General features: G+C 38.5%; 1 protein-coding gene across 2 annotated transcripts in view; it reads left to right on the top strand.

Moving 5' to 3' along the window:
- The window catches only part of MYO1D (myosin ID), a 386,590-nt gene that overhangs the window by 109,914 nt on the left and 258,666 nt on the right, over nucleotides 1-18,010 (top strand). For both annotated transcript variants that reach the window (XM_060203968.1, XM_060203969.1), the window contains 6 exons: nucleotides 4,213-4,421; nucleotides 6,579-6,672; nucleotides 10,404-10,569; nucleotides 12,158-12,211; nucleotides 15,672-15,767; nucleotides 16,421-16,537. In XM_060203968.1, coding sequence (XP_060059951.1) covers nucleotides 4,213-4,421; nucleotides 6,579-6,672; nucleotides 10,404-10,569; nucleotides 12,158-12,211; nucleotides 15,672-15,767; nucleotides 16,421-16,537 — 736 coding nt within the window. The remainder of the gene's footprint in view (nucleotides 1-4,212; nucleotides 4,422-6,578; nucleotides 6,673-10,403; nucleotides 10,570-12,157; nucleotides 12,212-15,671; nucleotides 15,768-16,420; nucleotides 16,538-18,010) is intronic.

Below are 18,010 nucleotides of genomic sequence, written 5' to 3' on the forward strand. Positions count from 1 at the left end.
GGTGAAACAAGTCTGCAGGTGTCTATCTTTCTCCCCCCCCCCATCTTCCCCATCTCTCTCTGTCCTATCCAACAACGAACGACAACGTATCAACAACAACAATAATAACCACAACAAGGGCAACAAAAGGGGGAAAAATGACCTCCAGGAGCAGTGGATTCATAGTGCAGGCACTGAGCCCCAGCAATAACCCTGGAGGGAAAAAAAAAAAAAAAAAAAACTGGTTCCTTACGCACTGTGAGTGCTTAACCAGATGCATCACTGTACCTGGCCCCTAAAATATTGTTTTTATTTTTTATTTACAAAAAGGAAACATTGACTAAACCATAGGATAAGAGGTGTACATTTCCACACAATTCCCACCACCAGAACTCTGTATCCCATGCCCTCCCCGGATAGCTTTCCTATTCTTTATCCCTCTGGGAGTATGGACCCAAGGTCACTGTGGAATGCAGAAGGTGGAAGGTCTGGCTTCTGTAATTGCTTCCCCGCTGAACATGGGTGTTGACAGGTCGATCCATACTCCCAGCCTGTCTCTCTCTTTCCCTAGTGGGGAAGGGATCTGGGGAAGCGGAGCTCCAGGACGTTGGTGGGGTTGTCTGTCCAGAAAAATCTGGTTGGCATCATGCTAGCACTCTTTTCTTGGGGGGGGGGGCGCATGGGGAGGGTGTTGAGCCCTGTTTTATAAAATTGAAGAATCTTGTCTTTTTAATTCTTGTCCATGAAGGAATTGTTGAACACATCCTGCAAAACTGAAACCTATGCCAGATAGTAAACCTTAGCATTTCATGACTTTGGGGGATCTTTGAACATATATTAGATAGTTTGCTATGATTTGTAGTTGATGCACAGCTGAGACAGAGAATTGAATTAGGATTATTAAATTTCTTGTCCGTAATTATTGCTGTGATTTAAGTAGCAGTGTTAACAGAGTAAAACCATTTATTAAAAATCTCCTTCATGCATTACATAAATGGAAGCAAAAGATTAATTGGCTTGTTAAATATATTTACACAATGCCCGGGGAAAGGAGATTGTAATTGTTGGCATTTTGCAGATGAAGAGTCTGAAGTACATGGAGGCTAAGTAGCGTTCACACCATCTGAGCATTCAGACTGAGGTGTGAAAGGACTTCAGACCTGGTGGATTTGTAAAACTTTTTTTTTAATATTTATTAATTAATGAGGTAGGGAGAGAGAGAGAGGAGTCAGAAATGGAGAGAGAACACACCCGATCATAACTCTGGCACATGCCATGTCCAACATTTTGTTTACTGCACCAATTGCCAGGCAGAAGAACGTGTAGGGAAATCACAGTAGAAAAATTGCACAGAATACCTTAGAGAGGTTAGTAGTTATTACTTGTGTATTCTAAATACCTGATTTTAAAAAAAAAAGATCTTGGGGGCCCTATGGTAGCACAGAAGGTTACGCGCACATGACGCGAAGCCCAAGGACTGGCGTTAAGATCCCAGTTTGAGCATGCTCCCCACCTACAGAGGGATCGATTCACGGGCGGTGAAGCAGGCATCTTTCTCTCCCTCTTTCTGTCCTATCCAACAACAGCAGCAAAACAACTATAGTAACAGCAACAACAACAATGGAATTTTTTTTTTTGAAGATGGCTGCTAAGGACAGTAGGGCAGGCACTGAGCCCCAGCAATAACCCTGGAGGCAAATAAAAAGATCTTTAAGAGCCAGGCAGTGCTGCACCTGGTTAAGAACACACATTACAGTGTTCAAGAACCTGAGTTCAAGCCTCTGATCTCCCACCTTCAGGGGAGGGCTTCACAAGTAGTGAAGCAGGGCTGTAGGTGCCTCTCTTTCTCTTTCCGTATCTCCCCCTTCCTTCTCAATTTCTCTCTGTCTCTATCAGATAAAAAAGTAAACTTAAAATTAAAAGATCTCTAAATCATAGCTGACATCCTTCATAAGTTTTAGGTTTCATGCCTTTTGGTCCCAAACATTGTTATTTTGCCGCCCCTGTGGCAAGCGTACTCTGAATCTGGGCTGCTGTCTGTGGACCAGAATTTGCCCACTTGGGCACACCCTTATCCGGCTCTTGAAATTGCACTCTGTGTTTACCCACACCTCTCGGCAGGTGGAGTGTTGGTGGCAACCACTTATGTAGAAACGGCTTGACCTAGTAGTTATATAAGTGGTTGTGTGTATATGAGTTAGTCTGTAAACAGTGAATAAATACAGGTTTTCAAAAATAAGTAAATGTGTAATTTTGCACTACTAGTTATACTATATATGCTGGGATTTTTTGCTTTTTCCCTCCTTTGTTCTTATCTCTTCCAGCTCTCCACTTTATCCCGCGCCCCTCCCTTCTCATCACTCATTAATTTATAAAAGGATCCGTAACACAGAAACATACTTTTCCATGCTTATGGAGTCATTTATGATGTATATCTTGTATGTGTGTACATGTGTATTACTTATGAAGGTTTTTTTAGCCTTCCATAAGGGAAATAGGAATATATATATATATATATATATGTTTTTTTTTATTTAAGTAAACACATCTCTCAGTCCGCTGTCCCATTCCTGGAAACTTGTAAGATTATGTGTGAGGAATGTTTGCTACAGTATTGTTCATAATAGCAGGAAGGAAGAGGAATGCTTGACTAAATAATGATATAGTTGCTCTCCATGGAGTTTTAGGCAGTTAACTAAAAAATGAATTTGATTTATATTTGAAGTGTCTCTTCTACCATTAAGACTTACTGTTTTTATTCCTTTACTGACATTAACATAGGGTTTCAAGAAAAAAGATAAATTAAGTGTATTTAAATTATTTTCTTTAAAGCTGGAAGTCTGGTTGATTGAATTTCAAGACCTGCTATAACTTCTGTTTCTATTACTTTTCTCCTCTCCCCCCACCCCCTCCTTATACTTTTGTATTTTTGTGTTTTTTTTTTTTTGGTTTTTTTTTTTTATTTAAGAAAGGATTAATTAACAAAACCATAAGGTAGGAGGGGTACAACTCCACACAATTCCCACCAGCCAATCTCCATAACCCACCCCCTCCCCTGATAGCTTTCCCATTCTCTAGCGCTCTGGGAGCATGGACCCAGGGTCATTGAGGGTTGCAGAAGGTAGAAGGTCTGGCTTCTGTAATTGCTTCCCTGTTGAACATGGGCGTTGACTGGTCGGTCCATACTCCCAGTCTGCCTCTCTCTTTCCCTAGTAGGGTGTGTCTCTGGGGAAGCTGAGCTCCAGGACACATTGGTGGGGTCTTCAATCCAGGGAAGCCTGGCCAGCATCCTGGTGGCATCTGGAACCTGGTGATTGAAAAGAGAGTTAACATACGAAGCCAAACAAATTGTTGAGCAATCATGGACCCAAAGCTTGGAATAGTGGAGAGGAAGTGTTAGGGAGGTACTCACTGTAAACTCTAGTGTACTTCTGCTTTCAGGTATATATTTTGCAGTAGTTTATGGATACGTGTGAACATAAGCTCTCTCTCACAGAAACTGGTGTATATCTAGGTTATGGGACTTTGTTAGAAAGTGAACCACCTGAGATGAAATTGGAGTGTACTATAAAAGGAAAGGTCTCACCCGAGTAATGAAGCTGAAGGTTTGTCATTCCACATGTGAAGTCTCTGGACACAGTCTGAGGTGAAACATGTTGAGGTGGCAATCGTTGCGTTGGTTAGGTTGTGATCGGCGGATGCAATATTATTTGGTATGGATTGGGAGAGGCATACGGGAAAGTGAGCCCTATCCAAGGGTTCCAGGACTGGGGGAAGTAGGGGCTCTATAGTGGAGATGTGAGGTTCCTGCTGTCTTAGGGTTCAAAAAGACGATCGATAGTTAATGCTATCATCACATTATTTGGTAATTGGGTTAACTTTGAAAAGTCCTTTTGTTATGGTTTGCTGTACAGTATCCAGTATCTTGTATATAGCTGTGCTATTGGACTTTTATATTTTTGATGTAGGAAATTCCCCAACTACTGGGGAAAAAAAAAACTTTCTTGGATTTTAACCTTTTTACTATTCTTTCCTACCCTCAGCATTTGAAAAGGGGAGATGGGGGCATGGCACAGCCGAAAATCTTTTCCTCTGAAAGGAAATCCAGAATCAATAGAATGTCAGTTCAGAAATTATTCCTGAGATACTTATATTTTCCAAGAGACTCATAAAAAAGGAACAGCATTTCTTTATAACAAAACTGCCTCTTCCTTTTCTTTTGCTTCTGTACAGATTTGAAAAAGGACGCATCTACACATTCATCGGAGAAGTCGTCGTTTCTGTGAATCCTTACAAGCAGTTGAATATCTATGAGCGAGACACAATTGAGCAATATAAAGGACGTGAGCTCTATGAGAGACCTCCTCATCTTTTTGCTATTGCTGATGCTGCTTACAAGGCTATGAAGAGGCGATCAAAAGACACGTGTATTATGATATCAGGTACTTAGATGAGGAGACCTCCAAGGTCAAAATGTATGTAATCTTTTTGATATGTAAAGCTCCAAAGGATGATGGACTAGCTCTTTTCCTTTTGGAACTAGAAATTCCATCATTTTTATAGGGTTAGAAAATATAATAAGCATTATGTACCGTAGTTAAATTCATGTCTCATCTTTCTCTAGTTTTAGTTCATTTCCAAATATAAATTCTAGGCCTGGGGAGATAACATAGTAGCTGTGCAGAAGGCTTTCATATCTAAGGCACTAATGGTCCCAGGTTCAATTCCTAGCATCACCATAAACTAAAGCTGAGCAGTGCTCTGGTAAAAAGGAAAAAAAAAAAATTAACTTAAATTCTGTTGGAATTGACTTTGGTTAGTTTTGTAGTTCTAGCTGATATGGGAAATTCGAATTCCCACCCATCTCAAACCCATAAAAGTACTGGAAAAAATATTTTAAATGACAGGAAAGTAAATAAAGCAAGAAAATGAAATTTTGAAGTATCCAGAATGATGAGAACTCCTAGTAGTCAAAGTGACGAATAGGAATTTGTGTCAGAGACTATTTCCAATCCCCAAAAGCCTGGGGATTGGAAATAATCTCTGAGGGTCAGAGCTTTAAAGCCTAAAGAAGACAGAGACCTTGTGTACCCAGTAAGTGGACTGAATGCTGTATAAAACTGAGCTTTTCCAGCAGTCTTGCAAAATGAAATGGGGACAAAAAATTTCTACCCAGTGACCCAGCATAGCCTCTCCCAAATGGAGAATTTCTTTCTGGTGTTACTAGTAGTTCAGATTTATATTAGTGACTTTATGCTTTTAAAAATGCTTATGTTTCTACTTTTTAGATGAGAGGAATCAATCAACTTAGCGTTATAGTTAGAGAAGTCTATTTGAAGATTGTTTCTTACTAAAAAAAAAAAAAAAAAAAGTAGGGAAGCAGTACTGACTAATGGGAGTAAAAGGGAGGAAAAAAAAAAGCAAAAAATCATTTTGGTTCAAAAATGCTCCTTCCCCTTGAATACCTTATCCCTTTCTCAGATTCTAAAAGGATGAACAATGTAATGTTTATATTTTTTCTGCAAAGGTAAATACATATAGTCATATGCATATATAATTACACTAAATGCTTAGTTATAGTGTTTTCCCCTGGTTATCAATAATTGGAGTGTCTTTACATTAGAGAACATTGTATGCCATTAAATAATTGAAGCATATTTTATTTACTCTATTCTCTACTGACTAGAGAATATATTATCTTCAGATTTTTGAGGTGCTACTAGTGGAGTTTTGGGATCAGAAGATTTAAAAATTACGTAGATTCTTCTAAATTCATCTTTCCTCCCTCTCTCATTATGCTAGTTGTCATATTTTTTCTATGACACCTATTGTCTGGAGCCTGACAATTTTTTTTCATTAAAATTATTGCTATTCTAATTTTCTAAAAGGATTGATGTATCGTCATGATAACTAAAGGAAATTCTGCTAGAGAAAATGAGAAGTTTCATGCACCCTGCTGTGACCACTGTTTGAGTCACACTAGCTTCTTGTCTCCTTTTGCTGTACTTGAGTCATTGCCAAGTACTAGACTTTGTGTATGTTGTGTATTGTTGGGTCCTGGTATACACACGATTTCACCACTCCTGGGATAGCATTTTTGTTCTTTTTTTATTTCAGATATAGATATATAGAGATAACACAGCACTGGAGTTTCCCCCAGTGTCATGGTACTCCCGTGTGGTATCAGAGTTTGAATCCTGACCACATACATGGCAAGGAGCACTCCTAATGAAGGAACTACCTTCCAACCCTAGTTCATCACATCTATTCCTTGGTATTTTTCTTGAAGTGCAACTATTATATTCATTATAGTTTTACATTTTTTAGTATGTTCAGATCTGTTAAGGCCCATAGCTTATAAAGACAATATGAAATAACTCAAAGGAAACAAACAGGGACCAGAAGATAGCTTGCCCAGTAGAGTACGTACTTGACCACTGTGTGCAAGGACCAGGTTCAATCCCGAGGAATCACATAGGAGCCCTGCGGCAAGTGAAGCTTTATGAACAGTAGAGCAGCGCTGTAATCATTCTGTTTAAAATTAGTTTATCTTTATTTAGTTTAAGTTATAATGTTAAGTTTGCACATTTTTCCCCCAGGGGAAAGTGGAGCTGGTAAAACTGAAGCCAGCAAGTACATTATGCAGTATATCGCAGCCATCACCAACCCCAGCCAGAGAGCAGAGGTTGAAAGGTAAGAACAACCTAATAATGGTGAGAAACTCCAATTAGAATTCATTTTTCTACATAGAGTTGACTGAGTTTAAGCACTGATGTGTCTCAAGCAACCTGCTTGGGCTCTTTTTGCTTGTTTTAATGTCGCCCCATTTCTGTGCTTGTTTGAATAGAAAAAAAATAATAAGTCTTGCTAGTATGATCAGTTCTACTTATGTCTAGCATAGAATGAGATTATTCTGAAATGGATGAATACGTCCCCACTTGAGCTTATACTGCCTTGATGTTATATGGGATCAACAAAGATGTTATCATTTTACCCTGGCAAAATTTATTTTACTTAATTTTAATTTTTTTTTTTATACCAGAGCACTGCTCACCTCTAGCTTATGGTGGTGTGGGTGATTGAACCTGAGACTTGGAGCCTCGGGCATGAGAGTCTACCTCCGTCCCCATGGTAGATTTTATTCCTCAAGCACTCATGTGTTCTTTGCTCATTTTTCTGTACTAGTGTCTTTTAAAACCATGCTTTGGGAGAATCCCTAAGCTCCCTATAGTGAGGGGGTCTCTGGAAAGCAGGCTGATAACTTCCCATCATTATTACAGCCAGAACCCCAGGTACTAGGTTCTAGATAGGTCTCATTTTCTAAAGGGCTTTCATGCCACACCATGCTGCTGCACACACTGAGATCAGTTAGAAAGCTGGTTTGCACTGTCTGGGGCCCAGCAGTTAACACATGTCCGCCACACAGTATCTGTTTAAGTGAAGGGATGCACTTTTAAGAAGAAAGAAATTACAGTAAAGCCACATAACTTGACTTTGATATGGTACTAACTTTTTGTAGAAAACAAGAGTTTTCTAAAGTTACTACCTTCAAGTTCAATATTCATTAGTCATATTCTATATATTTACCACAAGCTTCAATTTTATGAGTTTCAAGAAATGATTCATTGTGAACAAAGAAAATTTGGACTAGTCTGCTCTCTATATGAGCTTTCTTCTGATCATAATTGGGTTTTCCAGATCAAAAGAGGCATATTTCTTTTTGTTGTTGTTGTTGTTGTCAGAGCTTTACCACCCTGGGCCAACTTTTTCAGACAGACCTACGGACAGATAAACACCCCATAGTACTAGGTCTCCCCAGCCCCCCAGCCCTGGTTCTTCCATGTGGCATACCAGGAGCTTAAACCTGAATTGTACACATGGCAAAGCAGGCATCCTTACAAGTGAGCTATCTTGCTACCACAAGAGTTGTTTCTTTCTTTTTTAAATGTATTGATTTATTGATTTAGTTTTTTTAAATATATATTTATTCCTTTTTGTTGCCCTTGTTTTATTGTTGTAGTTGTTATTGTTATTGATGTCATCATTGTTGGATAGGACAGAGAGAAATAGAGAGAGGAGGGGAAGACAGAGAGGGCAGAGAAAGATACCTGCAGACCTGCTTCACCACTTGTGAATCTACTACCCTGCAGGTGGGGAACTGGGAGCTTTAACCAGGATCCTTAATGCCAGTCCTTGTGCTTAGCACCACCTGCGCTTAACCCACTGCGCTACCGCCCAACTCCCTATTTAGTTGTTTTTTTTTTATTGCCACCAGGGTTATCACTCTCAGTGGCCATCCTCCCCTTTTCTTCTCTTTTTTTGATAGAGACAGGGAGGAAGGGGAGATAGAGAGGGAGAGAGAAAGAGAGAGAGACACCTGCAGTAGTACCTCACCACTTATGAAGCTTTCCTGCTGCAGGTGGGTACAAGGCATGTTTCTTGATTGCGATATATGCCTGCTTTTAGCTCTGACTTTGCAGTCTAACACAAAGAAAAGGAGAGCCAATTTTTTTTTTCTAAACCCTTTTGGTACAGTAGGCTAAGACATATTATTACTAGTCTTATATAAGCATAATTTACCATAGTTCTATAGATGACTCACTTGATTTACCATGCACAAGCAGTCCACATCCCCCTAGTTTAAAAGCATACTCTCATTCCTGAGGAGGCGCGGGGCCACTTGAAGTAGAAGTGAAAGGATTAGGAGATCTGCTACAATTATTTAGTAGACAAAGTCATTTCTGCAAGTATGTTCATGTAAGAGGCATTTTCTTGGTGAAATAAATACAAGAACCTAAAGGACTAAAGTGTACTTAAACATGTATCCACTGAGAGAGAAAGTGCTGTAGAAAGTTAGCATTCATCACATAGAGAATGGATTGAATCCAGGCCAGTGGTGGCGCACCTGGTTGAGCACACATTACAATGCGCAAGGACCTGGGTTTGAGCCCCCAGCCCCTACCTGTAGGGGAAAAGCTTTGCGATTGGTGAAACAGTACTGCAGGTGTCTCTTTGTCTTTCTTTTCTTTTTTTTTTTTTTTTACCAGAGTACTACTCAGCTCTGGCTTATGGTGGTGCGGGGAATTGAACCTGGGACTTTGGAACCTCAAGCATGAGTCTTGTTGCATAACCATTATGCTATCTACCCCACCCTTGTCTTTCTCCCTCTCACTCACTTCCCCACTATCTGAATCCAATAAATAAAGATAATTTAAAATTTAAAAAGAAAAGAGAATGAATTGAATCACTGATACAAAGAGATTCTATACAACAAACATTAAAAAGTATGCTATTCCCTTCCAGATTTTTTTAAACTTAAAAAAAAATATTTATTTTCCCTTTTTTTTACTGTTGTTGTAGTTATTATTATTATCATTATTATTGAGGTCATCATTGTTAGATAGGACAGAGAGAAATGGAGAGAGGAGGGGAAGACAGAGGGGGAGAGGAAGATAGACACTGCAGACCTGCTTCACCGCCTGTGAAGTGACTCCCCTGTAGATGAAGAGCCGGGGACTTGAACTGGAGTCCTTATGCTGGTCCTTGCACTTTGCACCACGTGCACTTAACCTGCTGCGCTAACTGGATTCCCTTCGTTCCAGATTTTTCACACATTTTTAACACATGTACAAGCACACATGCTTATGTGTCCATATGCCCAAGCACAAACATGAAGATCCTGTAATACATATTATTTTTCAACTTCTTACTCATTTATTGTATTTTAAACATTTTTTAATGTGGCAGTAGGGGATGAATTAACATCCTTGTGCATGTGTGATATCACTGAGCAGCATCCGCATACTCATTTTTATTATATGTATAATTTTTTTTCCAAATAGAGGGTAACAGAAAGAGACAGAAAGAAGAGAGACATCACACACCACAGTACCACACCATTGTTTATGAAGCTTCCCATTTGCATGGCATTCTCATGTGAACTCAGGTTCTAGTGCATAGTAAAAGTGTGCTCTCTTGGGGGAGCTAGCTCCTGGACACTTCTACCATATCCTTGGAGAGAGGGAGAGAGTGGTTAAGGGGAAGTAAAAAGGAGAGACACCAAAGCACCCACCACTGTCAGTAAAGCGCCCACTCCCGCCATGTGCTGTCCACAATATTTCCATGTGGTTCTGAAGATCTAACCCAGAGCCTGATGCACAGTAAGGCGTGTGCTCTATTCACTGAACTATTCCTAGCACCTTGAACATCTATGTTTGTATAGGTCATACTGGAAATTTTTTTATCCATCCTATTGCTAGACATTTAGTTTGACTCTATTTGTTTTTTTTTTTTTTGATATTAAAAACTAATGGGCAGTATCTCTTTATAAACCATTGCATATATTTTAATGAAATCTGGCTTTTAAAAAAGGCCTAGCATCAAAGAAATATGTTTATAATGACTTTCATTTGTCTTTGTTAAAGAGTGAAGAATATGTTGCTCAAGTCCAACTGTGTCTTGGAAGCTTTTGGAAATGCCAAGACCAACCGCAATGATAATTCAAGCAGGTTTGGGAAATACATGGATATCAACTTTGATTTTAAGGGGGACCCTATTGGCGGACATATCAATAACTACTTACTGGAGAAGGTAAAATGAATTATTGAGCTTAATAATTAGAAATGATGAATTTTTTTAACCAATTAGATTGATAGAATTTCTTTTACTGTTTAAAAATGTCTTTAAATCCTGTTCCTCCTGCCTCCTTGCTACTCAGTAACTTTTTATGGAAATATATTCTTCTTTTTTGTTTTTTTATTAAAATATTAAATTGCATAAACAAATAGACTTTGTAAATAGAGTTAGAAATGGGGAGGGTACAGAGATGGGGTGGTATATGAATGTATGCCTACTGCTGGGGTAAGGTTTAACAAAAGCTAATCTAGGGCTGATCCATTCTATTCTTTTTACATATCACCACCACCTCCCATTATGTTTTGACTAATTTGAAATCTATTTTTTCACTGTTTTACAGTAATATATATGTACTTTGTGATCTTAGAACCTAATTGTGAAACATAAACCATTTAGCCTTTAAAAACTTAGGGCATATTTTTGTCTGCCTATGTGAACACTAGGCCTTGTTTATAGAAAATTCCAACTGAAACTTTCCTTTTGGGACTTCCTGAGAAGTTGTGTTCTAATTAGTCTTCCTGGACCTTTCTACCAGAGGGCACGTAAAGTTCATTTGCCTGTTTTTTGCAGTTAAAATCCCCTTTCCCAGTTAAGTCTCCCATCAAGAGGGTGTGAGAAAAGAAAGGGAGATACCTGCAGCACTGCTTGTGAAGCTTTCCTCCTGCAGGTGGGATGTGGGACTGAATCTGGGTCCTTACACATTATGACGTGTGCCACCTCCCAGCCCCTGAGTATTTGGGGCCTTCCCTTAATTGTCATCTTTTTGGAACCATCTAAGACAGAGATCTCTATAGACAGATCTTACTCTACTGATAATATTGTAATATAAAAGACAGCATTTTCTGAAGTGTCAGCAGGCCCCAGAGAAGAGAAAATTGAAAATAATTATTCCGTAAATACTTTTTCCTGTTCTACCATATCCAATTCAGTCTCCCCCCCCCCACCCCCCCCCACTCCCTATTCCATCTTCAAATTCTAGGTTATAAAAATAAAAGCAAAATAGCAGCTGCTTCTTCAGAATGTTTAGGTAACTGTTTTAAAATGTAAAGTGAATTATTAAAAATTGCACTGAAGATATTGTCTTAGCTGTGTAGTCTCCATGGGATATAGAACTTTGTGAGAAGGTGCCAGGCTGGGCTAGCTTCACGGGCGGTAGAGAGACGGCCAGGGACTCATGGCTGAGCTGGGAAGCAGTATCTCGTTTATTAATCAGATACATCGCCTTTTATGCATCTCTTCACGGGAAGTGGCAAGCGAAAGGAAATGACTAGGAGAGGGGGCGGAGCAAAAGAAGAGCGAACAGAACATAGAAAGCTTCCATCTAACCAGTGGGGATTAAACCAATACCCTGCAGGCAGGGCGGGACCCAGGTAAAACAGTGATTATGTAAAAAGACCACATTGTAAGTAATACAAGCGAACCTAATGTGATGATCAAAACAGAAGGTCTTATAAGCAGAATTTAGAAGCATACCAACAAGAAGGTAGCTTCCATTTGTATTCTAAGAATATGTTTTCAGACTGACACTTTTTCCCCCCCGTAGTCTCGTGTGATTGTACAACAGCCAGGAGAAAGAAGCTTTCATTCTTTCTATCAGGTTAGTAATCTTCTGTTTTGTAAAAGACTGATCGTTTGTTCAGTAGTGCAGGAATTGAATTTATTTTTAAATATTTATTCATGAGAAAGATAGGAGAGAAAGAACCAGACATCATTCTGGTACATGTGCCGGGGATCGAACTCAGGACCTCCTGCTTGAAAGTCCAATGCTTTGTCTACTGTGCCACCTCCCGGACCACGTAATGAATGTTTTTATATTGGAGTTCACCCCTGTCCTGTGCTCCCCTTGTCTCATTGGCTTACAACACATCTGTGCATGAGAGCGCTTCTGAGATTTGATGAGCATGGCTGTTGTAAAGACCTAGCAGGTGGTTAGCCAGATGACGGTCTTGGATGAGCATCACCCACGTTTCCTTGCAGATGTAAATAACAGTTTCATTACTATGAAAGCTTTTAAGATGGTAAATTCTAAAAATGTTTAAATTCTTGTATTTTTGGTGTGCTTCTTTTTAAAATTTATTTTGCAATTATGACTTTTTAATGCAGTGTGTGAGGGATCAAACCTAACCTTCATGTTTGCAAGGCAAGTGTCCTACTGCTGATCTGCTTTCCCAACCAATTTTTTCTTTTTCTCTTTTCTTTCTTTCTTTCTTTTTTTTTTTTTTTTTTTTTTTTTTGTCTCCAGGGTTATCAATCAGTGGGGCTCTGTGCCAGCACTACAAATCCACTGCCTCTGGAGGCTGTTTTCCCCATTTTGTTGCCTTTGTTGTGGTTGTTGTTGCATAGGAGGGGAGACAGAGAGGGAGAGAGAAAGATAGACACCTGCAGACCTGCTTCACTGCTTGTGAAGTGACACCCCTGCAGGTGGGGAGCCAGGGCCTCAAACTGGGATCCTTGCACCAGTCCTTGCGCTTTGCGCCATGTGTGCTTAACCCGCTGCACTACCACCCAGCACCCTACTTTATTTTTCTATGAGAGAGTTTGAGAGAAAGAGACCAAAGCACCACTCAACTATCCATGGAGTTGCATTTGCAACAGGCACTGGTACTAAATATTTACATAGTACCAAGAATCAAAGACAGGCCCCATGCAAACTGTATACTCTACTGAAGCTGCTGTTCCCATACTTGGGACCTGCAAAGATATAAAAACAAAATTTTATTTTGTTTTAAATTTATTAAAATTCAGATTATACTACTCAGAGACTATGCTATAAAGCAGTATGGTTGCTTTAAAAACTAGAATTTATGAATTCAAGAGTGAATTGTCTCTATCCCACCAAAGGGCTGTGAAAAAAGTCCTCCTATTGGAAAGTCCTTACAATTAAAAAACAAGTTAGATGCATTATTATACATTTGAAATTTCAAAATAATATAACCAAGGCTAATAAATAGTTTTTTTAATATTTATTTATTCCCTTTTGTTTCTTTTGTAGTCTTTATTGTTATTGATGTCATTGTTGTTGGATAGGACAGAGAGAGGGGAGAGAAAGACAGACACCTGCAGACCTGCTTCACTGCTTGTGAAGCGACTCCCCTGCAGGTGGGGAGCCGGGGGCTCGAACCGGGATCCTTATGCCAGTGCTTGCACTTTGCACCACCTGAGCTTAACCCACTACACTACTGCCTGACTCCCAATAAATAGTTTTTAGCCAGACTAAGTAATACTATTCTGTGTTGTTGTTTTTTATTGCCACCAAGGTGGCAGTAAAAAATAAATTCCACTAGGGCTCAGTGCTAGCACTTTTTTTTTTTTTTGCCTCCAGAGTTATTGCTGGGGCTTAGGGGCTCAGAACCTACACCACGAATCCATTGCTCCTGGTGGCCATCTCTTTCAATTTTTGTTGTTGGATAGGTAAGAGAGAAAGGGGGAGAGAAAGAGACACCTGCAGACCTGCTTCACTGTTTGCAAAACAATCCCCCTGCAGGTGGGGAGCCGAGTGCTCGAACTTGATCCTTGAACTCCTCATTTGTGTATACAGATTTTGATTTGTTTTTAAAAAATCATTTTAAAAATCCTGATAGTAACACTATTGTAAGTAAAGCAAAGCAAAGCATACAGTTTAATTTAGAAAATTTAAACATACTGCCTTTCAAAGGCAGGTTCTATATAAAAGGACTATCTACATTGAATTTGTTTTTGCTGACAATTCACCAGGTTTTCAATCAAATATAGGAAAATTCTGTATGTTTTAAGAGCTCAGCTTTTTCCTACTTGGCTGCAAGTCTTAAAGTTTGTTTCTTTTAAAAAAAAATTGTCTTTGGGTGGCTAAACACACACATTACCATGTGCGCAGGGAGAAGCCCCACCAGCCATGAAGCAGGTCTGCAGGTGTCTTTCTCTCTCCTATCTAATAAAATATAAACAACAACAACAAAAATGCCTCTGGGAGGGAATGGCTGTCAGGAGCAGTAGATTTGTAGGAAGAGATTTGTAACACTGAGTCCCAATGTTAACTGTGGTGGCAATAATTTTTTTTAAACTATGTCCATCATTGCAGCTATTATCAGTCAGTGTTTCCTTTCCTGAGATTGAGAAATTGATAAGGAAGATCTGTGTTTCTGGTGTGTTTAATAACATGAAGCTGGTAGTTCCTAATTCTATGACATTGACTTTAAAAAATTTTTTTAATTATCTTTATTCACTTATTGGATAGAAGAGACAGCCAGAAATCCAGAAGGAAGGGGGTGATAGGGAGAAGGAGAGAGACAGAGAGACACCTGCAGCCCTGCTTCACCACTCATGAAGCTTTCCCCCTGCAGGTGGGGACTCGAGGCTCAAACCCGGGTCCTTGAGCGCTGTAACATGTGCGCTCAGTCAGGTGCGCCACCGCCTGGCAACACAGCCTACAAGCAACCACCATGGAGCATAATAGGCTCCTATTTTAAAGATGACCCCTGAAAAACAAGAGTTGTTTTTTTTTAATGCCAGTCATGCTGTAAGAAAGCTAAAACTTCCCTTCATAACTACTTTACATTATCCATAACTGATGGCATTGAAAATATTTACCTTCAAGGTTAAAAAAAAAGTCTTTCGGGGGTTGGGTAGTAGAGCAGTGGGTGAAGTGCACATGGCACCAAGCACAAAGACTGGCATAAGGATCCCGGTTCGAGCCCCTGGCTCCCCACCTGCAGGGGGGTCAATTCACAGGTGGTGAAGCAGGTCTGCAGGTGTCTGTCTTTCTCTCCCCATCTCCTCTCCTCTCTCGATTTCTCTCTGTCCTATCCAACAACAATAGCAATGACAACAATAATAATAATGATGACAACAAGGGCAACAAAATGGGAAAAATGGCTTCCAGGAGCAGTGGATTTGTAATGTAGCCACCAAGCCCCAGTGATAACCCTGGAGGCAAAAAAAATAAATAAAAGTCATTCAAACAGAAGAGGTGGAGGGAGCTAAGTGAATTAAACCCACAAAATGAATAAAAGCTGAGTTATCATTAACTTAGAATATTTTGTATATGAATTTAATTTTAATTGATTTTTTTTTTTTTTTAGTTACTCCAAGGAGGTTCAGAGCAGATACTGCGCTCTCTGCATCTCCAAAAATCCCTTTCATCCTACAACTATATCCATGGAGGAGCTCAGTTAAAGGTAAGAGGTTTCGTCTTTACAGTGGTTTAGATACAGAATCAGATAAAGAATCGGAAGGGACATTAACTGTGAAGTCCAATCTGTTCCATTTAGGCAAATGAATCAGTCATACTATGTTTGATTTTTTTAAATGCTTAAGAGCAGTGATATATTATTAACTCAGTAACTCTGCTTCATATTTTGTCACAAAAAGTTTATCAGGTTTTCTTTGTTTTTTCCAATGTTTGAGGGCCTGAGTTTCTTCACCTGCAAATTAAAAGGTCTGACTGTATAGGAGTGGGAGTTTTTCTCCCATCCCATCCAACATTATTTGTGGAGCAAAAAGACACAGATGACAGTAGCCAGACATATGTCTTGAAAGCTTCTGCAATTGGAATTTGTGGTGTCGTCTCACATCGTTCACCACAGAGCAGGGCACAGCTTCTCTGTACCAAACTCTCAGCTTGCTTCCTCATTGGAGATTGCAGAAAAGTATATGGTGATTATTTTGGGTGGCATGGACTCACATACAAGTGGGCACTATGTATGCTGTAAATGATGCTTCTACCCCTGAAGTTAATTTTATTTTCTCTGGAGACTTGGCTTAATAGTATCCTGGATTCTAATGCTCATATGAGGTACTTGTGTCTAAATTTTCCCATTTTCATTTATAGTCTTCTATCAATGATGCTGCCGAATTCAAAGTAGTGGCTGATGCCATGAAAGTCATTGGATTCAAACCTGAGGAGATTCAAACAGTATATAAAATTTTGGCTTCTATTCTTCACTTGGTGAGTAGAAATACTTTTCATGATAAATACTGCCTCCCTGTGGAGAGAAGATGTTCTTTCAGGAAATTACGTTTTTTTCCCTAAGAATGTTTACAGGGTGATTAAAAGAAAAAAAAAAATATATATATATATATATATACATACTTATACACACACACACACACATATATATATAAATATATATATATATATATATTCCTTTATCAGTACTCTCACTGCTCCAGGCCAGCTTTTTCAGTTAGAAAAAGGCTCAAAGCTGGGTCATGCCCACAATAAAGCAAGTACACTATCCAAATGAGTTAGTTATCTTACTAACCCTTAAGATGTAGTTTATCTGAGGGATTTTTCATGTTATGATAAATTTTGAGATTATGGTTTCAGTTAATTTTTTTTTTGCTTATGTGTCAGACTTTGAGCAGGTGAATTTCAAGGATAAAATAATTCAGTAATTCTATAATTACCAAAATAGAAGTAAGATAGTTTTAACAGAACTAATTTAGAATGGCATTTGAAGCATATAACATTATTATTTTAAAAAAAGAACATTATTGTTACTAGACTATTGATCATTTCATTTTACACACTGAAAAATTAGCCTGAGTAAATGACATGAAATCAAATCTATAATAAATATTACTATAGCAATATTTAACTCTAAATGAATAAGAACTATTTAGGACCTATATGAAATATTATTTGGTAATACAAACAACATTTAAATGTTTCTGGCTATAAAGATTTTAACACTTATAAACTATCTCATTCTTCTTTGGTTTCGTTTTTGGATACACTACAACAATATCCTTTATAGTCTAGTCATAAATTTTGTCTTTTAGGTGACATAGTGATTATGGAACTTACTAGGTTTGATCCCTGGCACTACTAAATATAAGAACAAAATAAAACCCAAAAGGAAAAAGAAAAAAAAAACTTAATGACAGTAAAAGCTACAGTACTTTGAAACTCATTAAAGAAATTCAACATCAGATTAGCTGGTGTGCTGTATACTTCATAGGTGATCAATAAGTATTTATTGCTTCTTGAATGAATAAAATGTAAATAACACAAAACTTGAAAGGACTTAATATATAATAGAGGTGGTATTTCTAACCAGGAAGAAAAGCTAAATTATTTCAATATATGATATTGGAGAAACTAACCAACCATCTGAAAAAAAATAAATTGCATTTTTACTTTTCACTATATTCCAAAATAAATACTGGGCAGATTGAAAGCATAAGGGTAAAAAATACTTTATAGACATTTGAAGAAAATATTAACTATCTGTAAAAAAAAGAATTTCGTAGGTTTGTCTACATAAAAATGTAAAATTTTTGTTTATCAAGAACATATGCTGAAAATTAAAAGAGAAGTGTCTAGAGAAAATGGGTAAATGGTAGATTTTTTCACCTGTTGAGACATGTAACATATTTAGGAAAATAGGTGCTGCAGACAAGGTCTCTTGAATCATAT

Source organism: Erinaceus europaeus, chromosome 12 (genome assembly GCF_950295315.1).
Source record: "Erinaceus europaeus chromosome 12, mEriEur2.1, whole genome shotgun sequence".
NCBI classification, from domain to species: domain Eukaryota; kingdom Metazoa; phylum Chordata; class Mammalia; order Eulipotyphla; family Erinaceidae; genus Erinaceus; species Erinaceus europaeus.